General features: G+C 38.5%; 1 protein-coding gene across 1 annotated transcript; it reads left to right on the top strand.

Moving 5' to 3' along the window:
• The first annotated feature begins 18,347 nt into the window (after positions 1-18,347).
• Positions 18,348-19,340, top strand: LOC121475107 (olfactory receptor 2T8-like). The gene has a single exon (XM_041728238.1). The coding sequence runs from the start codon at positions 18,348-18,350 to the stop codon at positions 19,338-19,340; it is 993 nt and encodes a 330-aa protein (XP_041584172.1).
• The last annotated feature ends 6,727 nt before the right edge of the window (positions 19,341-26,067 follow it).

Genomic DNA, 26,067 nt, shown 5'->3' with positions numbered 1-26,067 from the left:
TTCAGTCATGAATAACTTTGCTTGCAGCTAATTAGCAAAACCATGGTGGTAATGAGAAGTGTGCACAGGTGTTGAGTCGGGTATACCAAGTCCTCACCCTCCAACTTGTTTCAGGAAGGGGCTGACAGGGGTCTATATAAAGGATGGCTGTCTTTGTACCAGGTGACAAGTATGTGGTTGTGGACAGTGGCGGTGGCACGATGGACCTGACTGTCCATCAGATACGGTTACCGGAGGGTCACCTTAAAGAACTGTATAAAGCAACAGGTGAGTCCCTGCATGGCTGATTTTCTAATTCCCGAGCCACTTCTCTCATGTCAGATTTCTCCTCGTACTTCCTTCCCTCTGTGCTCCTAGGACAGAGGACTCAAGGCCCATCTACTGATAGCCAGATGCCTGTATGGAACCAGCTAGCCAAAATGCAGCTAAATGTTCTTTAAAACACAAACCACCATAACTTGGGTTTTGGCATAAAACAAGCCTGTTTTAGATCCTGGCCAAGGGAATTTCTTTCTGAAAGTTCTGGAGGGATCATATTGTCACCTGATCATATATCATCTGTGATTTAGCACACGGTTAAGCTTTCTAGGGAGATCTCGGGACACCTGGTTTTGGATCAAAGTTGCCAAAGCAAGCATCAGGCTCTCTCTTTCAGTGGGGGTGGGATGATGAGTAATGAACAGATCACAAGGTCTGGGTGGGCCATCTGATTTTTCCAGACATTGACCTTAGATTTCTTGGGTGAGGAATACTATGATGCTCTTACATATTACACATATCCATTTTATTTTTTTTATAATAAATTCATCTTTTATTGGTGTTCATTTGCCAACATACAGAATAACACCCAGTGCTCATCCTGTCAAGTGCCCACCTCAGTGCCCGCCACCCAGTCACCCCAACCCCCACCCTCCTCCCCCTCCACCACCCCTAGTTCGTTTCCCAGAGTTAGGAGTCTCTCATGTTCTGTCTCCCTCTCTGATATTTCCCAATCATTTTTCTCCTTTCCCTTTTATTCCCGTTCACTATTATTTATATTCCCCAAATGAATGAGACCATATAATGTTTGTCCTTCTTCGATTGACTTACTTCACTCAGCATAATACCCTCCAGGTCCATCCACATCGAAGCAAATGGTGGGTATTTCTCATTTCTAATGGCTGAGGAATATTCCATTGTATACATAGACCACATCTTCTTGATCCATTCATCTTTCGATGGACACTGAGGCTCCTTCCACAGTATGGCTATTGTGGACATTGCTGTTATAAACATCGGGGTGCAGGTGTCCTGATGTTTCACTGCATCTGTATCTTTGGGGTAAATCCCAGCAGTGCAATTGCTGGGTCGTAGGGCAGATCTATTTTTAACTCTTTGAGGAACCTCCACACAGTTTTCCAGAGTGGCTGCACCAGTTCACATTCCCACCAACAGTGTAAGAGGGTTCCCTTTTCTCCACATCTTCTCCAACATTTGTGGTTTCCTGCCTTGTTAATTTTCCCCATTCTCACTGGTGTGAGGTGATATCTCATTGTGGTTTTGATTTGTATTTCCCTGATGGCCAGTGATGCAGAGCATTTTCTCATGTGCTTGTTGGCCATGTCTATGTCTTCCTCTGTGAGATTTCTGTTCACGTCTTATGCCCATTTCATGACTGGATTGTTTGTTTCTTTGCCGTTGAGTTTAATAAGTTCTTTATAGATCTGGGACACTAGCCCTTTATCTGATATGTCATTTGCAAATATCGTCTCCCATTCTGTAGGTTGTCTTTTAGTTTTGTTGACTGTATCCTTTGCTATGCAAAAGCTTCTTATCTTGATGAAGTCCCAATAGTTCATTTTTGCTTTTGTTTCTTTTGGCTTCGTGGATGTATCTTGCAAGATGTTCCTGTGGCCGAGTTCAAAAAGGGTGTTGCCTGTATTCTCCTCTAGGATTTTGATGGAATCTTGTCTCACATTTAGATCTTTCATCCATTTTGAGTTTATCTTTTTGTATGGTGAAAGAGAGTGGTATAGTTTCATTCTTCTGCATGTGGATGTCCAACTTTCCCAGCACCATTTATTGAAGAGACTTTTTTTTTTCAGTGGATAGTCTTTCCTCCTTTATCGAATATTAGTTGACCATATAGTTGAGGGTCCACTTCTGGATTCTCTATTCTGTTCCATTGATCTATGTGTCTGTTTTTGTGCCAGTACCACACTGTCTTGATGACCACAGCTTTGTAGAACAACCTGAAATCTGGCATTGTGATGCTCCCAGCTATGGTTTTCATATCTGTTTTATTTAAAATGAAAGTGATGATATGGGGCCCCTGGCTGGCTCAGTCCATGCAGCATGCGACTCTCCATCTTGAGGCTGTGAGTTCAAGCAACACGTTGGGTGTAGAGATTCCTTTAAAATCTTTAAAAAAAAAATAGAATGTAATAGATTTTAAACAGCTAGTTGACAGGTGATTCTGTAGGAGAAAGTATCTCCACCTGGGAGGAGAACTGAAGGATTTTAAAGTGTTAGTAAAAATTTATAGCCACAGTCAGCTTACTAACTGGGTCTAAGCTGAGCTACTCCATATTTCAGGGAAGAACAGAGGGTAGGCTGTTCCTCAGAATTTGGATTCAGTTTCTGGCAGTTTTTAAGATGGTGAGCTCCCATTTGGTCTTGACCCAGGTGGACCCTATGGATCCTTAGGAGTAGATTATGAATTTGAAAAACTTCTGTGTAAAATATTTGGAGAGGATTTTATCAAACAATTTAAAATCAAGCATCCTGCAGCCTGGGTTGACTTAATGATTGCATTTCAGGCTTGTAAAATGGCAGCTGCTCCAGACCGAACTAACCCAGTGAATTAACCCCTACCCTTCTCCTTCACTGACTACTACAAGAAGTTCTGAAGTGTTCAACTCTTGATCTTGACTCACTTCTTGACTTCACGGTCAGCAGCTTAAGGCTTGCATTGTACCTAATGCTGGGAATGGAGCCTACTTAAAAAAAAAAAAGATATAAAGGAGAAAGAAAGATACAGAGAAGAACTACAGAAACAACTACAAATTCCCCAAATTTAAATAAGTACATAGCTATCAATACTTATTTTATATACAAATGGACTGTATGATCTAATAAAAAAGACGTGGGATGATAGAATGGATAAAAATATAAGACCTATCTATATCTAACTACAAGAAATACATTTTAGATCTAAGGAAACATGCAGATGGAAAGTAAAAGAATGGAAAAATTTATACCATGTAAATAGAAGTAAAAAAAAGAAAAAAAAACACTTAAGCAAAATAGCCTTTAAAAAGACTGTTAACACCCAAAGATACAGATGCAGGGAAACATCAGGACACCTGCATTCTGATTTTATAGCAGCAATGTCCACAATAGCCAAACTGTGGAAGGAGCCTCAGTGTCCATCGAAAGATGAATGGATCAGGAAGATGTGGTCTATGTATACAATGGAATATTACTCAGCCATTAGAAACGACAAATACGGGATCCCTGGGTGGCGCAGCGGTTTGGCGCCTGCCTTTGGCCCAGGGCGCGATCCTGGAGACCCGGGATCGAATCCCACTTCGGGCTCCCTGCATGGAGCCTGCTTCTCCCTCTGCCTGTGTCTCTGCCTCTCTCTCTCTCTCTCTCTCTCTCTCTCTCTCTCTCTCTCTCTCTCTCCTCCGTGACTCTCATAAATACAAAAAAAAAAAAGAAACGACAAATACCATTTGCTTCGACGTGGATGGAACTGGAGGGTATTATGCTGAGTGAAATAAGTCAATCAGAGAAGGACAAACATAATATAGTCTCATTCATTTGGGGAATATAAAAATTAGTGAATGGAAATAAAGGGAAAGGAGAGAAAATGAGTGAAAATATCAGTGAGGGTGACAAGACATGAGAGACACAACTCTGGGAAATGAACAAGGGGTAGTTGAAGGGGAGGTGGGCGGTGGATTGGGGTGACTGGGTGATAGGCACTGAGGGGGACACTTGGTGGGATGAACACTGGGTGTTATGCTACATGTTGGCAAATTGAACTACAATTTAAAAAAAAATTTGAAAAGACTGTAACAATAGACAAAGAATGACATTACATAATAGTAAAGTGGTCATTCCAAACACAGGATATTAAAACTATAAATATCTGTAAACTCATCATTGGAGCTCCTCAATACCTAAAGCAAATGTTAACAGACATAAGGGAGAAAATTGATAGTAATACAATAATGGGAGGTGACTATCACATCCCACCCACATCAATGGTTGGATAACCAAGGCAGAAAATCAATAAGAAAGAGTGTCATTGAAGGACACATTAGACCAGGTAATCTTGAAATATCTACAAATTATCCCCTCGAAAAACAACAGAACACACATTCCTTTCAAGGGCACATTAAACAGTCCCAAGGATAGACCACGTTTTAAGCTACAAAACAAGCCTGCATAAATTTTAAAAGTTTGAAATCATATTGTGCATTTTTATGCCCACAAAGTATGAAATCAATCACAAGAAAAAAACAAATAAAAATAAAAACACATGGATTCTAAACTAGTTACTAAAAAGCCAATGGCTCAATAAAGAAATCAAGGAAGAAATTTATAAAGAAAAATCTCAAATAAATAATATAACCTTACATCTAAAGGACCTAGAAAAGAAAAAGAAATAAAACTGAAGGTAAGTACAAGGAAGGAAATAAATATCAGAGCAGAAATAAAATTTACATATTAAATTATTAATACCAAGAGCTTATCCTTTGAAAAGATGAACTAAATAATTAGTACTTTACTCAGATTCACCAAAAGAGAGAAAACGAGAGAGAACCCAGATGAATAAGATCAGAAACTAAAGAGAAGAAATAAAAGTCAACACCACAGAAATGCAAAGAATTATGAGACTACTAGGCAATAACATATGGAAACAAACTGGACAACCTAAAGGAAATCAATTGGGATGTCTGCATGGCTCAGTGGTTGAGCATCTGCCTTTGGCTCATGTTGTGATTCTTGGGTCCTGTGATCAAGTCCCACATCAGGCTCCCCACAGGGAGCCTGCTTTTTCCCCTGCCTATGTCTCTGGCTCTGTGTGTGTCTCTTATGAATAAATAAATAAATAAATACATACATACATACATACATACATAATCATTAAAAATAAATTAATGAATTCCTAAAACAAGCAATCTTTCAAAGTTGAATCAAGAAAAATAGAAAATTTCAGTGATTATTAATTATTATAATTAAATTTTATTAGTAATTAAAAAAACCCTCTGGATATTTTATCTATACATATCACATCTCCAGTAACTGTTAGTCTATTGATAGATACTTAGATTGCTTCCATACCTTGGCTATTGTTAATAATGCTGCAATAAATACAGGAGTGCATCTATCTTTTCAAATTAGTATTTTTATTTTCTTTGGGTAAATAGCCAATAGTGGAATTATTTGATTATATAATATTTCTATTTATAAGATGGAGGCCAGGATATTGGGCTAAATAGTTGAAAGGGAATGGGTGATATAGGCTTCCAGTTATGAGAATAACAGGCACAACATAAGGAGTATAATCAATGATGTAAGAGTGATGTATGGGGACAGATAGTAGCTATACTTTTGGTGTACATAACACAATATATAAAATTTTCAAGTCACTATGGTGTACACCTAAAAACAATGTAACATTGTGTGTCAACTGTATTTAAAATTAAAAAAATTAACAGTGAATAAATTTTAAAAAAAATTCCAAATGAAGGTCCAGTATTAACTACCTTAACAGGTAAATTCTACCAAACACTTAGAGAAGAATTAATACCTATTTTAATGATTTCAAAAAATATAAGAGGAAGTAAAATTCCAAATTTATTAAATCAGGCTATTACCTTGATACTGAGACATGATGAAGACATTACAAAAAAAAAAAGAAAACTATAGGCTAATATCCAAAATGAACTCAGAGAAAAAAACTTCAAAAAATATTAACAAACCACATTTAACAATGCATAAAAATGATCATTGACCATTATTTAGTGGAATTTATATCAGAGATGAAAGAATTTTACAATATTTGCAATTTAAGGGGATCCCTGGGTGAATCAGCAGTTTAGTGCCTGCCTTTGGCCCAGGGTGTGATCCTGGGGCCCCAGAATCGAGTCCCACATCAGGCTTCCTGCATGGAGCCTGCATCTCCCTCTGCCTGTGTCACTGCCTCTCTCTCTGTCTGTCATTAATTAATAAATAAAATCTTTAAAAAATATATTTGCAATTTAATTAATGTATCATACCATGTCAAGGAAACAGGGAGTAAAAATCATATGATCATCTCAATAGGCACAGAAAAAGTATTTGGTAAAATTCGATCATAATAAACATGAATTCATAATAAAAACTAAACAAGGTGAGTTTAGATAAAACATACCATAACAGAGGAAAAGCCATAAAAATCCCAAAACATGTAAGCAAAAGCAACAAAAACAAAACAGCTAACATCATACACAATTGCAGAAAACTGAAGTTTTTCTCTAAGATCTGGGACAAGACAAGGATACTCACTCTTGCCACATTCTTGAAAACATGGTACTAGAAGTGCTAGCCATAGCAAACAAACAAGAAAAAGAAACAAAAATTATCCAGATTGGTAAGGAAGGAGTTAAACTGCCATCAATTGCAGACATCATAATACTATACATAGAAAGCACTAACTACTTGAACAAAACACTGTTAGAATTGATAAATGAATTCATTCAAGTTGTAGGATACAAAATTAATACACAACAGTTTTATTTCTGTACAACAATAAATAGCAGAAAGATAAATTAAGGAAACAGTTCTATTTACTACTGCCGCAAAGAGAATTAAATACCTAGGGATAAATTTAACCAAGGGAATGAAAGACCTGTACTCTGAAAACTATAAAACAGTGGTGAAAGAAGTTAAAGAAGACACAAGCAAATGAAAAGATATTACATGCTTTTGCATTATTGTTGAAACATCTATACTACTCAATGCAATCTGCAGATTTAATAATCCCTATAAAAATATCAATACCATTTTTCAAAGAACTATAACACGGAATTTGAAAATTCATAAGAAAGTACAATGACCGTGAGTACCTAAAGCAATCTTGAGAAAGAAGAGCAAAGAGTATTGAACTAGTACACAGATAGACACATACATCAATAAGCCATAATAGAGAACCTGAAATAAAACCCTTTTTATCTGGCCAGTTAATCTATGACATAGGAGGCCAGAATATACAATGGGGAAAAGATTATTTTCTTCAATAAATGCTGCTTAAAAAATTGGACACCTCCAATGAGAAAAATGAAACTGGAAAACTTTCTTACACAATACACAAAATGAAATAAAAATGGACTGAGACTTAAATGTGAGACATGAAACCACAAAACTCCTAGAAGATGATACAGGTAGTAAGGTTTTTGAAATCAGCGTAGGAATATTTTTCTGGAATGGGAGATATAAACAAAAATATGCAATTGTAATTATGCAAAAATAAACATTTTGGGAATGGGAAGGAAACCATCAACAAAAGAAAAAGAAAACCAACTAAATGGGATAATATATTTCCAAGTAATATATGCATTAAGGGGTTAATATCTGAAATATATTTAAAAAAATATACAACTCAGTAAAAAAAATCTGCTTAAAAATGATCAAAGGACCTGAATAGATATTTTTTCCAAGGGAGACACACATATCTTACAGAAGGCCAACAGATATAAGAAAACGTGCTCAATATTACTAATTATCAGGGATGTTAGAATCAAAAGCACTTGGATCTCTCTGTATATTTGTCAGAATGGCTAGAATGAAAAAGATGAAATATAAGTGTTGGCAAGGATGTGGAGAGAAAGGAAGTCTTTCACACTCTTGGTGGAAAATCCAAATTATTGTAGCCACTGTGGAAAACATTATAACTGTTTGTCAAAAATTTTAAAATATATATACTATATGATTTAACAATTCCGCTATTGGGCAATTACCCAAAGAAAACGAAAACATGCAGACTTGAAAAGATACATGAACTGTGATGTTCATTGCAGATTTAGTTATAATAAACCAGATGTGGATACAACCACCAATAGACAGATGGATAAAGAGGATCTGTACACAAAACATGCACATAACACACAAACAATGGGATATCACTCAGACATAACAAAAGGATGACATCATGCCACTTGAAACAACATGGATAGAGAATGTATTAAGCTAAGTGAAATCAGGGGGAGGTGGGGCAAGATGGCAAAAGAGTAGGTCCCCAAGATACCTGTCCCCACCAACTCACCTAAATAACCTTCAAATAATCCTGAAAACCTACGAATTTGGCCTGATATTTAAAGAGAGAACAGCTGGAATGCTACAGTGAGAAGAGTTCCCGCTTCTATCAAGGTAGGAAGACAGAAAAAATAAAGAAATAAAAAATCATCCAAGGGGGAGGGGGCCAGCGAGGAGCCGGGCTAAGGCCGGGTGGCCAGTGCCCCCAGGACAGGAGAGCCGCACCTGGAGAAGCAGGAAATTTACCAGTCTTCCTGGATGGAAAGGCACTTGAAGGGAACTTGGGCAGGATCCCAGGAGGGGCAGTGGAGCCCCCAGGTTCCCAGGGTCACTAACAGAGGAAGTGGGGAGAGCGTGCCACACACCATGGGCTGAGCTGCGAAAAGGGTTGGAGTGCGCGCCCAGCGGGCCCCGGGAGCAGCTCAGGTTGTGGCTCTGGCAGTGGCTTGGCGAGGAGGGGGATGCGCGCCCCAGAAGAGCGATTCCAGCGACGCAGGCCTCGGAGCCCAGGGCGCCGGGGGACACAGCTCAGGACCCGCGATCCCTTTGGGACAGGTGGGGGCTGGGATGACACAGGACAGTGAGGACGCTCCTGCCACCGGGCACCCCCGAGCTGTGCAGGTCAGTGCCCCCCACATCCGGAGCATCCAGGCTCCCCCATACTGGGAGCTGCAGGAGTTACAGCGGGAGCTGACTCCAGGGCTGGAGAGCTGGACACCGCCAGTGTTGTTGTTCCTCCCTATGTCACCTTGTGCCTTGTGCCTTGTGCCTCGAACAGAGTGGGGCTGCCAGGGAGCATGGGCCTCAAAAGATAAACAGCTCCCCCTGAGCCGTGCACCTGGCAGGGGCGGGGCAGCTCCCCCAGGGGCACACACCTGACAATCAGCAGAGAAGGCCCCTCCCCCAGAGGACCAGCTGGAAGGAAAGGGGAAGAGCAAGTTCTTGACCAAGCACCGCTGGAAAGCTCCAGGGGTAGTCGAAGGACTTACGGTATATAGAATCAGAGGATACCCCTCCTTGTTTTTTGTTTTTTTGTTTGTCCTCCCCCCTTTTTTTCTTTTTCTCCTTTTTCCAGTACAACTTGTTTTTAGCCACTCTGCACTGAGCAAAATGACTAGAAAGAAGAACTCACCACAAAAGAAAGAATCAGACACAGTCCTCTCTCCCACAGAATTACAGAATTTGGATGATAATTCAATGTCAGAAAGCCAATTAAGAAGCACAATTATAAAGCTACTGGTGGCTCTAGGAAAAAGCATAAAGGATTCAAGAGACTTCATGACTGAAGAATTTAGATCTAATGAGGCCAAAATTAAAAATCAATTACATGAGATGCAATCCAAAATGGAGGTCCAAATGACGAGGGTTAACGAAGTAGAAGAACGAGTGACATAGAACACAAGCTGATGGCAAGGAAGGAAGCTGAGTAAAAAAGAGAAAAGCAGTTAAAAAGTCATGAGGGAAATGAATAACAATCTCAGAAGCAAAAATCTACGTTTAATTGGGGTTCCTGAGGGCACCGAAGGAGGCAGAGGACCAGAAAGTGTATTTGAACAAATCATAGCTGAGAACTTCCTTAGCTTGGGAATGAAAACAGACATTCAGATCCAGGAGATAGAGAGATACCCCCCCTTAATTTATAAAAACCGCTCAACACCCTGCACTTAATAGCAAAACTTGCAAATTTCAAAGACAAAGAGAAGATCCTTAAAGCAGCGAGATATAAGAGATCCCTAACCTTTATGGGGAGAAGTATTGGGTTAACAGCAGACATCTGCAGAGAGACCTGGCAGGCCAGAAAGGGCTGGCAGGATATATTCAGGGTCCTAAATGAGAAGAACCTGCAGCCAAGAATACTTTATCCAGCAAGGCTCTCATTCAGAATAGAAAGAGAGATAAAGAGCTTCCAAGACAGACAGAAACTGAAAGAATATGTGACCACCAAACCAGCTCTGCAAGAAACATTAAGGGGGACTCTGTAGAAGAAAGAGCAAGTCCAAGGAAATAATCCACAAAAACAGGGACTGAATAGATATCATGATGACACTAAAATCTTATCTTTCAATAGTTACTCTGAACGTGAATGGGCAAAATGATCCAATCAAAAGGTGCAGGGTATCAGACTAGATAAAAAAGCAGGACCCATCTGTTTGCTGTCTACAAGAGACTCATTTTAGATGTAAGGACACCTGAAAATAAAAGGTTGGAAAACCAAGTACCATTCAAATGGTCCTCAAAAGAAAGCAGGGGTAGCAATCCCATATCAGATAAATTAAACTTTATCCCAAAGACTGTAGTAACAGATGAAGAGGGACATTCTATCATACTTAAAGGATCTATCCATCAACAAGACCTAACAATCATCAATATTTATGCCTGAATGCAGGAGCTGCCAAGTATATCAATCAAATAATAAGCAAAGTTAAGACATAATTAGATCATAATACACTTATACTTGGTGACTTGAATGTAGCCCTTTCTACAATCGACAGATATACTAAGCACATCTTCAGAAGAAACAAGAGCTTTACATGATATACTGCACCAGATGGATTTCACAGATGTTTACAGAACTTTACATCCAAACGCCACTGAATACACATTCTTCTCAAGTGCACATGGAAGTTTCTTCATATAGACCACATACTGGGTCACAAATCAGGTCTTAATCAATACCAAAAGATTGGGATCTTACCCTCCATATTTTCAGACCATTGAAATTAGAACTAAATCACAAGAAGAAGTTTGGAAGGACCTCAAACACGTGGAGGTTAAGGACCATCCTGCTAGAAGATGAAAGGGTCAACTAGGAAATTAGGGAAGAATTAAAAATATTCATGGAAACTAATGAGAGTGAAGATGCAACCATTCAAAATCTTTGGGATAGCCAAAAGCAGTCCTCAGGGGGAAATACATCACAATACAAGCATCTATCCAAAAACTGGAAAGAACTCAAATACAAAAGCTAAATGTGCACAAAAAGGAGCTGAGGGAACAGCAAATAAAACCTTCACCCAGCAGAAGAAGACAGTCAATAAAGATTCGAGCATAGCTCAATGAAATAGAGGCCAGAAGAACTGTGACACAGATCAACAAAACCAGGAGTTGGTTCTTTGAAAGAATTAATAAGATAGATAAACCATTAGCCAGCCTTATTATAAAGAATAGAAAAAAGACTCAAATTAATAAAATCATGAATGGGAAAGGAGGGATCACCCCCAATAAGAAGGAAATGCAAACGATTTTAAAAACTTATTATGAGCAGCTATACACCAATAAATTATGCAATCTAGAAGAAATGGATGCATTTCTGGAAAACCACAAACTACCAAAACTGGAACAGGAAAAATTGAAAACCTGAACAGGTTGATAACCAGGGAGTAAATTGAGGCTGTCATCAAAAACGTCCCACACACAAAAGTCCAAGGCCAGATGGCTTCCCAGGGAAATTCTAACAAATGTTTAAAGAGGAAACCATACCTATTCCATTAAAGCTGTTGTGAAAAATAGAGAGATGGAATAATTCCAAACTCCTTCTTTGAGTCCAGCATCACCTTCACTCCAAAACCAGACAAAGACCCCACCAAAAAGGAGAACTATAGACCAATATCCCTTGATGAAAAGAGATGAAAGAGATCAAGAGGATACTAGCCATAGCATACCACAATACATTAAGAAGATTATTCACCATGACCCAGTGGTATTTATCCCTGGGATGCAAGGCTGGTTCAACACATATAAAGCAATCATGTGATTGATCATATCAGCAAGAGAAAAAACAAGAACCATCGGATCCTCTCAATAGATGCAGAGAAAGCATTTGGCAAAATACAGCATCCATTCCTGATCAAAACTCTTCAAAGTATAGGGACAGAAGTAACATTCCTCAGCATCTTAAAAGCCATCTACAAAAATCCCACAGCAAATATCATTCTCAATGGGGAAACACTGGGAGCCTTTCCTCTAATCAAGAACAAGACAGGGATGTCCACTCTCACCACTGCTATTCAGCATAGTACTAGAAGGCCTAGCTTCAGGCAACCTAAAGAAATAAAAGGCATTCAAATTGGCAAAGAAGAAGTCAAACTCTCCCTCTTCGCAGATGACATGAACTGTACCTAGAAAACCTAAAAGACTCCACCCCAAAGTTGCTAGAACTCATACTGCAATTAGGCAGTGTGGCAGGACACAAAATCAATGCCCAGAAATCAGTGACATTTCTATACACTAACAATGAGACTGAAAAAAGAGAAATTAAGCAGTCAATCCCATTTACAATTGTACCCAAAAGCATAAGATACCTAGGAATAAACCTAACCAAAGAGGTAAAGGATCTATACCCTAAAAACTATAGAACACTATAGAAAGAAATTGAGGACGACACAAAGAGATGGAAAATATTCCATGCTCATGGATTGGAAGAATTAATATTGTGAAATGTCAATGCTACCCAGAGCAATTTACACATTTAATGCAATCCCTATCAAAATACCATGGACTTCCTTCAGAGTTGGAACAAATCATCTTACGATTTGTTGGAATCAGAAAAGACCTCAAAAACCCAGGGGAATTTTTAAAAAGTAAACCAGCAAATAGATGGGTCCTGCTTTTTTATCCAGTCTGAAACCCTGCGCCTTTTGATGGGGTCATTAAGCCCGTTCACGTTCAGAGTTACTATTGAGAGATATGAGTTTAGTGTCATCATATCTATTCAGTCCTTGTTTTTGTGGATTGTTCCACTGAACTTCTTCTTAAAGGGGAATTTTAAGAGTTCCCCTTAAAATTTCTTGCAGAGCTGGTTTGGAGGTCACATATTTTTTCAGTTCCTGCCTGTCTTGGAAGCTCTTTATCTCTCCTTCCATTTTGAATGAGAGCCTTGCTGGATAAAGTATTCTTGGTTGCATGTTCTTCTCATTTAGGACCCTGAATATATCCTGCCAGCCCTTTCTGGCCTGCCAGGTCTCTGTGGAGAGGTCTGCCCTCATACTCCTCCCCATAAAAGTCAGGGATTTCTTGTCTCTTGCTGCTTTAAGGATCTTCTCTTTATCTTTGGAATTTGTAAGCTTCACTATTAAATGTCGAGGTGTTGGATGGTTTTTATTGATTTTAGGGGGGGATCTCTCTATTTCCTGGATCTGAATGCCTGTTTTCCTTCCCAGATTAGGAACGTTTTCAGTTATGATTTGTTCAAATATGTATTCTGGCCCTCTGGCCCTTTCGGCACCCTCGGGAACCCCAATTAAATGTATGTTTTTCTTCCTCAGGCTGTCGTTTGTTTATTTCCCTTAATCTATCCTCATGGTCTTTTAATTGTCTGTCTCTTTTTTCCTCAGTTTCCCTCTTTGCCATCAACTTGTCTTCTATGTCACTCACTCGTTCTTCCACCTTGTTAACCCTCGTCATTAGGACTTCTAGTTTGGATTGCATTTCATTCAATTGATTTTTAATTTATCCCTGATTGGATCTAAATTCTGCAGTCATGAAGTCTCTTGAGTCCTTTATGCTTTTTTCTAGAGCCACCAGTAGCTGTATAATAGTGCTTCTGAATTGGCTTTCTGACATTGAATTGTAATCCAGATTTTGTAACTCTGTGGGAGAGAGGACTGTTTCTGATTCTTTCTTTTGAGGTGAGGTTTTCCTTGTAGTCATTTTGCTTAGTGCAGAGTGGCCAAAAACAAGTTGTATTGGGAAAAGGAGAAAAAGAGAGGGGGAAAGAAGGAAAGAAAAAAGAAAAAAGAAAAAAGGAAGAAAAAAGAGAAGAGAAAGAGAAAGAAAAAGAAAGAAAGGAAAAAAGGGTGGGGGAAGCAATCAGAAATCAAAAAGCAAAAAAATAAAATATCAAATTAAAAAAATAAATAAATAAAAATGAATCAGAGTAGGATTTGCCACTTTGATAAAATTCAACATTCAGAGGCAGAAGTTTAAAATTTACAATGTGTTTACCTCCTAAACAGATAAATGACACTTCTTTCAGCTCACATGGATTAAGCAATTCTATATATATATATATATATATATATATATATATATATATATACATACACACACATATATATGTATATATATACACATATATGTTTTATAAGTGTATATATATGAATATGTATACACCTACACATATACAGTTGTATATACATATATAAGTATTATAACTGCATATATATATTTCTGCTTATTTATTTATTTATTTATTTGATTCCAGTAGTTAACATACAGGGTAATATCAGTTGGAAGAATACAATATAGTAATTCAACACTTCCATATAACACCTGGTACTCATCATAACAAGTGTACTCCTTAATTCCTATCACCCATTTTTATATATATTCTTGGGTAAGCCAAGGCAAATGGAGTGATAAATATGTAGCCAAGAACTAAGGTTTGCTTGGAAACTGATAATACATAATACAAACAATAATAAAATATTTTAAAAGAATCCATATCAAATCAAACTTCAAAGTGTTTCACACACACACACACACACACACACACACACACACACAAATAAGCAAACAAATTTTTAAAAAGTGCTTGACACAATAAATGCATTCTTCTCTGTTCTTACCATTATCATAGATTTTATAACTTAGCTATAAATATTAAGTAAAATAAAATAACAGGGTAAAATAAAATCACAAATATACAAGCAAACAAACTTATGACACGGCATCAAATTAAGTTTAATGATAAAAACAATAGCTAAATCCTACCATGGGTTTGATCATTTTGATTACTGTCTTTGATAAAAGCTATCTTTCAATAGTGCACTCTAATCTGCCCCATCAAAATTTTAACAATTAGTGCAAGTATCGCATTATTTAACTCCTTGATTTTTAAAAATCATTCCTTTTTATAGATAGCTATTTACATTTTACTTTTGATTATAGATGATTCCATTATTTTAATATTAATTAATCATAGCTTTCTGAAAGAATGCACAATCTTTAAAATCTTTGAAAATTAAACATTTTCATCATCCCAAGAGACTTATGCAAGTCTGCTATACTAGTAAGATGGTATTTTTATCAAAAGATGTCAATAGGCCACACCCTTTAATAGGACAGTCTAGACAGTGATATGAGTGAGTTTGATGTTGCCACACTATAAGATCATTCCTCCTCCCAAAGAGAAGCATTAGGATGATTCTGCTCAGAAAAGATACAGATCCAGCTTGTTGAAGATCATCATTTTATATATGTAAGTAGTTCATAGTCATTTCTAATATTTAGTAAGTTCTGAACCCCAGAAAATCTAAAGTCACTTTACTTTCTCTATGTAGTTTTACAAATATAGTTATTTTTATATCCCACAATGTGAAAATGAAAATATATGTTAGCTGACACAGTCATCAGGTAAAGTCTTTTGCAGTAACTTGTCAACTCAGTTAATAAAGGATTTAGCTGTTATTATGTTATTTTTAACAGAAGAGATTGATTAGAAACAAATTACAGTGTTTAGCATAAGTTTCTGATGGGGATCAGAAAGATACAGAAGGAAAATTATCAGCATGCTCTAAATTTTCTGTGATTACACTTTGAGAAAAAAAAAGGAGTATAAGCTCATGCCTTCTATTATCATTGAAAAATATATTATTTTATAATTTAAGTAAAGATACCACAATTTCAGCACCTTTCTAAATAAACGACTGAAAACATAAGAAATGATCTCCCTTTTAAGCCAGAGGAAAAGAATTCAGAATACTAAATTTTCCAACGTCTACGTTAGTCTGTGTTGAGCTTTCATTCTTCCATTTTAGATATTTTATTTCAGGATAAGTTAATTTCTTACTTGGATTTTCAACCACTTTGTATGCATACTCAATTAAGAATTATCCTGTAGAATCTTCTTTGTGCAGACTTTCTAACATTTAACTAGTGAAAAATTGTGTCTCTTGTAAAATATACTTAGGATTTTTGATAAAACAAATAACTTAAGATTGTTGTTCTTGGAAAAATATGATTTCCTACCAGTGATTTTAACTGACACATTTAGTATATCTTACTAGTAAATACTATAAACAAAATAGCATGTTGAGTTGACAATCAGACCCATGATGAAGGATGGTTATTATACATATATTTCACCTTAAAATAATGCATATATATGTATGTATGTATGTATACATATATATATATATCTATCTCCATTCAATAGCTAAGCACTAATAATTCCAAATTTTTAAAAAACTTAGTTTAAGTTCAAAAGAAAAAGTATTTACTAAATGTAATAATTTTAGCTGTAATGAGTCTATAAACACATTCATCTCTCTTGCATGCATGTAAATGGGGAAAAAGTAGCTATAATTACTCTATTATCAATCTATATCTATTCACATAAAATTTTTAAAAATATATGAAAAATATCATTAAATTTATCCATAAATAGACAATTGAAGTGAATGATAGAAGCCATTTTTTGTCCATAGATGCAATAAATTAATAAAGAAAATATTGTGTATGCATTAAAAGGGATACTATTCAACTTAGAACAAAAGGAAATTCTTACACATGATACAACATGAGTGATTGTTGAGGATATGATGTTAAGTGAAACAAGCCAATCACAAAAAGACAAACTCTGGGTTTTGAGATCCTTCAGGAAAGCACTAGAGAGACCCATAATTAGGGAATTCTTACAGTTCCTAGATGTGCAGAGTGCAAATGTTACAGATCTGAGGGTGTGCAAATAACAAAATTTTGGGAAATGCTGTGTAAATCTATGAGGAGGAAGTGTGCTTCTATGTTTAACTTTGAAACAACCAACTTAAACCCTGAAGTAGAATGCTGTCAGGACAATGATGATGCTGCAGCAATGGAGTTAGGGATTGAGTGAGCTTTTTGAACTGTCTTTCTGTCTTTATTGGCATTTCAGTACATGAGGCATATGTAAATCAGGGGCAAATAAAATTACAATGGAAGAGTTGAACTCCTGAAATGTCATTTCATTGAATTAGATGACATCTTTGAGATTGAATTAACATCTTCATTCCTTCAATTATGATCCTATTCACTCAACAAGTGAGAGCAGTTTCAGTACTAGCAGATCAGGGATGAATATGCCTTTAGAGATATAGATTCTCTTGGGACTGAAGAAGAAATGAACTTATCTACATTGGATGCTAACATTTTATTTTCTCCTATTTGGCCGAAGAAGATTGTGTCTCTAACTCTGAAGGGAAAACATATCATTACACAAGATCTCTTTATACAGTTAATGAAATGTTGCATTTAGTACCATTGTCTTGCATTGGGGAACATATTCTAGGAAGGTAATTATTTTATTCAATGTTTAACTTGAAAAAGTCAAACTATTAATTCCAAATAAAGTTATGGTTATATCTACAGACAAATTCCTTCCACTTCTTACACCTGAAAATATAACTTCTCTGGATGCGTGGGTGGTTCAGTGGTTAAGCGTCTGCCTTGGGCTCAGTGCGTGATCCTCGAGTCCACAGATCGAGTCCCACATTGGGCTCCCTGCCTGGAGCCTGCTTCTCCCTCTGTCTATGTCTCTGCCTCTCTCTGTGTGTGTCTCTCATGAATAAATAAATAAATAAAATCTTTAAAAATATATAACTTTTCTTCTTTGGAAAGTAAAAATGCCTTCCCAGTTTAATCAATGTCAGGAAAACATTCAGATTTTTATAGGTTCCAATAAATTATGGTGTGTTTGATACATGCAATCCTCATTAACAAAGACCTAGCTTTTATCTTGCTGAACACATTGATTTAATTCATCTTGTAAGAATCTTGACTATGCATGGTAAAAGCAAGCACAGACATGAATAAACTGAATATTTTACTCCTTGTCCATTATGTTGATATCAGGTAGCACAAATATATGTTTATAAAGTATTTTAAATTCATCAAGAAATTGTATTCTTTATATCAATTAAGCAAACTAAATCTGAGGAGTGTTTATATTGAAAATGAAAAAAATGAAAATAACATTATGTCCAAGCTAATAAGACTGCAAGTCACAGATGAAGGATGTGGTATAGTTTTTAACATTTTCACACAAATTCTTTCCATGAAAAATGTAATTGAATAGAGCATTGTAAATGATGAAACTGTCATCTTTTTCTTCATTTGCAGTGTCACTCTTTTATGAAATCATGAACATCTGGAACACCACCTCAGATTTCATTCTCCTAGGACTCTTTCACCACACAGAAGCCCACCTTTTTCTCTTTTCAATGGTTCTGACAATTGCTTTCGGCTCCCTCATGGGCAATGCCCTCATGATTCTCCTGATTCACCGGGATGTCCATCTCCACACTCCCATGTACTTCCTACTGAGCCAACTCTCCCTCATGGACATGATGCTGATCTCCACCATTGTGCCCAAAATGGCAGCTGACTACTTGAGTGGCAAGAAGTCCATCTCCCCTGCTGGCTGTGGGCTTCAGATCTTCTTCTTCATCACTTTGGAAGGGAGCGAGTGCTTCCTCTTAGCAGCCATGTCCTATGACCGCTATGTGGCTGTTTGCCACCCACTGAGGTACCCCGTTCTCATGAGCTGGCAATTATGCCTGAGAATGACAGTGGGGTCCTGGTTCTTGGGGGCAGCTGATGGGCTCATGCAGGCTGCTGCCACCCTGAGTTTTCCATTCTGTGGTGCACATGAGATCAATCATTTCTTCTGTGAGGCCCCCACTCTGGTGCGTTTGGCTTGTGCTGACACGTTTGTTTTTGAGTATGTCATGTATATCTGCTGTGTATTAATGCTGTTGGTTCCATTTTCTCTCATCCTGATTTCCTACAGTCTCATCCTTGCTGCGGTTCTCCAGATGCGTTCTAGAGAAGCCCGCAAGAAGGCTTTTGCCACCTGCTCCTCACATCTCTCTGTGGTGGGACTCTTTTATGGAGCAGCTATTTTTATCTACATGAGACCCAAATCCTACAGGTCAGCTAACCATGATAAAATAGTGTCAGTATTCTATACGATCTTCACTCCTTTATTGAACCCCGTCATCTATAGTATGAGGAACAATGAAGTCAAGGGAGCCCTGAGAAAGTGTATGGGTCAATGTGCTGCCTTACATCATAAATAAGATTATATTGATTTGTCCCAAATTTCAAAAGCAAACAAAAGGAATTATGTGAAATTACCTAGGGAATAGTTATATATATGTATTATATCTATTTGTTACTATTTTACTTTGAAATGCAGTCACAACTATGTATTTTGGGTCTTTTTTATGAATAATAATTATTTTATATTATCTTAAAAATTTTTAGCCTTTTTTTCTTTTTCAAGTTTTTAATTTAATATACAATGAAATATTGATTTCTAGTATAGAATTTAGCAATTCTTATTTTTAATTTTTATTTATGATAGTCACACACACACACAGAGAGAAGAGAGGCAGAGACACAGGCAGAGGGAGAAACAGACTCCATTCACTGGGAGCCCGACGTGGGATTCGATCTTGGGTCTCCAGGATCGCGCCCTGGGCCAAAGGCAGGCGCCAAACCGCTGCGCCACCCAGGGATCCCAGAATTTAGCAATTCAACACTTAAATACAACACCAGTGTTCTCCACAAATGCCCTCCTTAATCCCCTATTTCCTATTTAACCAATTCCCTCACACATCCCCTCTGGAAACTATCCCTTAATAAGTGAAAATACAGTTGCTTCAATTACATCCTTTGTGTAATTATTATAAATAAAAAGTAGATAATTTAGGTAATTGAAGCAACTATATCCTATAAATAATAAACATCTATAGTACATAAATAACTCAAAACTCAAAAAACATATAAAAATATCAGTTAGGTTTTAAATACACAGTTCTCCAGAGAATATACATAAATACTTGATAAGTACATAGAAGAGTCTATCACTACTCATTAGGTAAAAGTAAATAAAAACCACAATGAAACATCCTTTTCACCCATTATGAAATATATTATTAAACAATAAATAATAAAAATGTGGAGAAAATGTAATCTGGTTCATTAATTTTCTTTTACCTCTTAGCACACCCTCAATGGGAATGTAAAATGGTTAGGTGCTGTGAAAAAACAGTATGACAATTTTCTGAAAGCTTAACATTGAATTATCATATAATTTGGTAATTATGCTTCAAAAGATATACAAAAAAATAATTGAAAACAAGAACTTGAGACAATATCTGTGCACAAATGTTTATAGCAGCATAATTCACAGTGCCAAAGGTTTTTTTAAAAATGCCGATAGGAATGCAGAAATGAAAATAATAATACACAATGTATTATTATTTGCACTTAAAATGAATGAAATTCTGATACATCCTACAATGCAGATGAATCTTGAGAAAATTTGTCTAAGTGAAATTAAGCCAAACAAAGAAGAAGAATATTGTATGGTTCCACGTTTTTTTTTAAAGATTATATTTATTCATTCATGATAGACACACACACACACACACACACACAGAGAGAGAGAGAGAGAGAGAGAGAGAGAGAGAGAGGCAGAGGGAGAAACAGGCTCCATACAGGGAGCCTGACATGAGACTTGATCCTGGTCTCCAGGTTCACGCCCTGGGCCAAAGGCAGGTGCCAAACCGCTGAGCCACCCAGGGATCCCCACAACTAGCTTTGTTCTTAATGGAGTTAGAACCCAGCACGTTTCTAGGTGAGGAGGTTCCATTAAAGCACTGTACTGTACTTGGAGACACAAAGCCTTCCAGGCCTGCAACTTGCTGCTTGCCTCTCACACAGCTTCTGACAATCATTTAAGATCAGATGTTAGCAACTATATCCACAGGCAGTGTGAAAGTTCCAGGGACAGCATGTGTGTTCACCTCTCTGAAGGAGTCTGTCTGGTAGCCAGCATACAAGGATATTTGCTCCTATGGGAGTTACAAGAAAACACCATTCTACTGTAGGAATTCCCATTGCAAAAGATGTATTGAACTCGGAGACACAAGCCTTCCATGCCTGCAGCTTGCCATTTTCATGACATACTTACTTCTGAGAGTTGAGCTTATTGCAGGACCCTCTTGCGTCCTGATCGCCTGTAGACTTGTCTTCCAACATCTCTATGTTAGATGCTGGCAGAAGTTGTGTGAAAAGCATGTGGAAGTTGCAGGCCCAGAAGTCCGGTGTATCCAATTCAATACAGAGATTTCCCAGTAACATGCTCATTTAGAATGGAGCTAGGTTCTGACTCGCACAAATGAGAAGCTAGCTGAAATTTGGCTTTAAGGAATACTTAACTTCTGAGAGTTGAGCCTAGGTGCGGTCCCTCACAGTTCCACACTGCCTGGGGATTTAGTTTCCAGCATCCTCATTTAGATGCCTGAGAGAAAAAAAGTAGATGCCTGAGAGAAGAGCATGAGAAGCAAATGGCAAGCTGCAGGCCTGGAAGGCTTGTAGACGTCTCTGAGTATAATACAGCTTTTGCCTAGGAAAATCCTACTGCACAATGGTTCCACTTTTATGAGGTACTTGGAATAGGCAAATTATCAAGACAGAAATAATTGTTAGGGGGGATCCCTGGGTGGCTCAACGGTTTCATGCCTGCCTTTGGCCCAGGGCACGATCCTGGAGTCCTGGGTTGGAGTCCCGCGTCAGGCTACCGGCATGGAGCCTGCTTCTCCCTCTGCCTGTCTCTCTGCCTCTCTCTCTCTATGTCTATCATAAATAAATAAAAATAAATCTTAAAAAAAAGAAATAATTGTTAGTAGGACTGTAGAGTGGGGGAATGGGGAATTATTATTTATAAAGTGAGAAGCTTCAATTTGGAATGGTGAAAATATTCTAGAGATGGATAGCAATGATGAGTGAACAAAAAATATGAATACACTTATGTCACTGAATTTCACGAAGATAGTTAAAATTATGAAATTTGTAATATATATTTTAGAATAAATTAGAAAAGAACCTTTAATTTTTTCATTGGTCTTTAGATGATTTTATTTCTTAACTTGTATTTTTCCATTGCTCCCTATTCTTCATTGACTTTCTTTTTTTTAATAATAAATTTATTTTTTATTGGTGTTCAATTTGCCAACATACAGAATAACACCCAGTGCTCATCCCGTCAAGTGCCCCCCTCAGTGCCCATCACCCATTCACCCCCACCTCCCGCCCTCCTCCCCTTCCACCACCCCTAGATCTTTTCCCAGAGTTAGGAGTCTTTATGTTATGTCTCCCTTTCTGATATTTCCTACCCATTTCTTCTCCCTTCCCTTCTATTCCCTTTCACTATTATTTATATTCCCCAAATGAATGAGACCATATAATGTTTGTCCTTCTCCAATTGACTTATTTCACTCAGCATAATACCCTCCAGTTCCATCCACGTTGAAGCAAATGGTGGGTATTTGTCATTTCTAATGGCTGAGTAATATTCCATTGTATACATAAACCACATCTTCTTTATCCATTCATCTTTCGATGGACACCGATGCTCCTTCCACAGTTTGGCTATTGTGGACATTGCTGCTAGAAACATCGGGGTGCAGGTGCATCTGTATCTTTGGGGTAAATCCCCAGCAGTGCAATTGCTGGGTCGTAGGGCAGGTCTATTTTTAACTCTTTGAGGAACCTCCACACAGTTTTCCAGAGTGGCTGCACCAGTTCACATTCCCTCCAACAGTGTAAGAGGGTTCCCTTTTCTCTGCATCCTCTCCAGCATTTGTGGTTTCCTGCCTTGTTAATTTTCCCCATTCTCACTGGTGTGAGGTGGGATCTCATTGTGGTTTGGATTTGTATTTCCATGATGGCCAGTGATGCAGAGCATTTTCTCATGTGCATGTTGGCCATGTCTATGTCTTCCTCTGTGATATTTCTCTTCATGTCTTTTGCCCATTTCATGATTGGATTGTTTGTTTCTTTGCTGTTGAGTTGAATAAGTTCTTTATAGATCTTGGATACTAGCCCTTTATCCGATACGTCATTTGCAAATATCGTCTCCCATTCTCTAGGTTGTCTTTTAGTTTTGTTGACTGTATCCTTTGCCGTGCAAAAGCTTGAACCCTTTAAACTAGGCTAACGGTATCCCTTCCCAAGAGAAATATATCACTGATGCAAATACTGGAGACCCTAGGAAATCTAAGAACATTTAAGGAGCGATCTGCAGTAAGGAATACATTATTGAATATTATCTAAATAGTAGTCCATCAAATAAAGTAATACTATCATTTTGTTACATATTTTAAAATGTGAAACATGTTTTATAACTTAAGGTAATTTCTAACTTAATGAGAATAATTCAAAAATAAATATCTAAAAAAAAAATTTAAAAAAATAAAAAAAATAAAAAAAAATAAATATCTACAGTAAATTACAGATGATACCCAAAATGTGGCATTTTAAGAATTTTTGCATGTGTGTTTATATAAAATTTATCACATTCCATTATAATGTATCTAATTTTAGAGCCAATTTTCTACAAACTGCCAAATAAATTAATATGCTTACACATTATTCTTATGCAACTACTGAATATAATAAATTTATGACTCCATAAAACTTTAGAGACATAATAACATTGGAAGAATCTGAATAAATGTATTTGTTTCTCCACTTAATTGACCCTTAACACATCTTTGAAAATATGTAAATAAATTATAAAAAACTCTTCCAATCTTGGCCTGAGGCCACCTTGAATTATTAGTGTCTTAAACTACATTATTCAAGTCTCAGTGGGCTTTCCCAAGTGAACACACACACACAGAAGGATTCTTGTTTTTAATCTCTAGGTAAAGAATTGAAATTATGGTTGCCGCTGAGTCCTCCTGAATTATATAAGATGTCAAATGAAGGGATAAGAGATTAATATATTTGTTTGAAAAGTATTCAAATGAGTCTGTTCAGAAAAATGACTTTGTTTGTATGATGACTGCAGGAACACTGTCAGCTATTCAATCCAGTGATGTTGTTAAATTAGGAGACAATAAAGAGTAGATTTTATAATTGTATTTTATTTAAATTGTTACAAGAGATACGACTCCTCTACAAGTGCCTAAAGAATTTGATTAGTGTGGAGGAGGGGCAAGATGGCGGAGGAGTAGGGTCTCCAGGTCACCTGTCCTCAGCAAATTACCTTGAAAACCATCCAATCATCCTGAAAACCTACGAATTCGGCCTGAGATTTAAAGAGAGACCAGCTGGAATGCTACAGTGAGAAGAGTTCGCGCTTCTATCAAGGTAGGAAGACGGGGAAAAAGAAATAAAGACACAAAAGGCCTCCAAGGGGGAGGGGCCCCGCGAGGAGCCGGGCTGAGGCCGGGGCGAGTGTCCCCAGGACAGGAGAGCCCCGTCCCGGAGGAGCAGGAGCTGCACCGACCTTCCCCGCGGAAAGGCCTCCCGGGGAATTGGAGCAGGATCCCCAGAAAGGCGGGGATGCCCTCGGGCTCCCTGGGACAGTAACAGAGGAACTGCGCCCCGGGAGAGTGCGCCGAGCTCCCTAAGGGCTGCAGCGCTCGGCGGGACCCGGAGCAGCTCGGAGGGGCTCGGGCGGCGGCTCCGCGGAGGGGGCTGCGGGGCTCCGGGAGCAGCTCAGCGGCCGCGGCTCGGGCGGAGGAAGAAGCTCCGCGCGGAGGGGGCTGCGCGGCTCCGGGAACAGCTCGGAGGGGCTCGGGCGGCGGCTCCGCGGAGGGGGCTGCGCGGCTCCGGGAACAGCTCAGCGGCGGCGGCTCGCGCAGAGGAAGAAGCTCCGCGCGGAGGGGGCTGCGCGGCTCCGGGAACAGCTCGGAGAGGCTCGGGCGGCGGCTCCGCGGAGGGGGCTGCACCGCCGGGAGCGCGAATCCAACAGCGCAGGCCCCGGAGCACAGGGCGCCGGGACACAGCCCAGGATCCGGCCTCCCCCGGGACAGGCAGAGGCCGGGAGGGCCCAGGACAGCAAGGACGCTCCTGCCTGGAACTGAGCAGATCAGCGGCCCCGCCCCGGAGCCCCCAGGCCCTGCAGAAGGAGAGCCCCGGAGCTACTGCGGGGGCTGGATCCAGGGTCCCAGAGCTGCCCCCGCCACTGTGGCTTCCTCCCGGGGCCTCACGGGGTCAACAACCCCCACCGAGCCCTGCACCAGGCAGGGGCAGAGCAGCTCCCCCAAGTGCCAACACGTGAGAATCAGCACAGCAGGCCCCTCCCCCAGAAGACCAGCGAGACGGACCAGTTCCAAGGGAAGTCAAGGGACTTAAACTACACAGAATCGGAAGATACTCCCCCGTGGTTTTTTTTGTTTTTTGTTTTTTTGTTTTTGTTTTTGTTTTTGTTTTTTTTTGTTTTGTTTTGTGCTTTTTTTTCTCTCTTTCTTCTTGATTTCTGATTGCTTCCCCCACCCCCCCCTTTTTTCTTTTTTCTCCTTTCTTTCTTTTTCTTTCTTTTTCTTCTCTTTTTCCCCTATTTTTTCTTCTTTCTCTTTTTTCTTTTTCTCTTTTCTTTCCTTCTCTCTCTTTTTCTCCTTTTCCCAATACAACTTGTTTTTGGCCACTCTGCACTGAGCAAAATGACTAGAAGGAAAACCCCTCAACAAAAAGAATCAGAAACAGCCCACTCTCCCACAGAGTTACAAAATATGGATTACAATTCAATGTCAGAAAGCCAATTCAGAAGCACTATTTTACAGCTACTGGTGGCTCTAGAAAAAACCATAAAGGACTCAAGAGACTTCATGACTGCAGAATTTAGATCTAATCAGGCAGAAATTAAAAATCAATTAAATGAGATGCAATACAAGCTAGAAGTCCTAACGACGAGGCTTGACGAGGTGGAAGAACGAGTGAGTGACATAGAAGACAAGTTGATGGCAAAGAGGGAAACTGAGGAAAAAAGAGACAGGCAATTAAAAG

This window comes from Vulpes lagopus, chromosome 13 (genome assembly GCF_018345385.1).
Source record: "Vulpes lagopus strain Blue_001 chromosome 13, ASM1834538v1, whole genome shotgun sequence".
Taxonomy (NCBI): domain Eukaryota; kingdom Metazoa; phylum Chordata; class Mammalia; order Carnivora; family Canidae; genus Vulpes; species Vulpes lagopus.
Note: the sequence above shows the minus strand (reverse complement) of the source record. Positions and strands in the feature narration are given on the sequence as shown.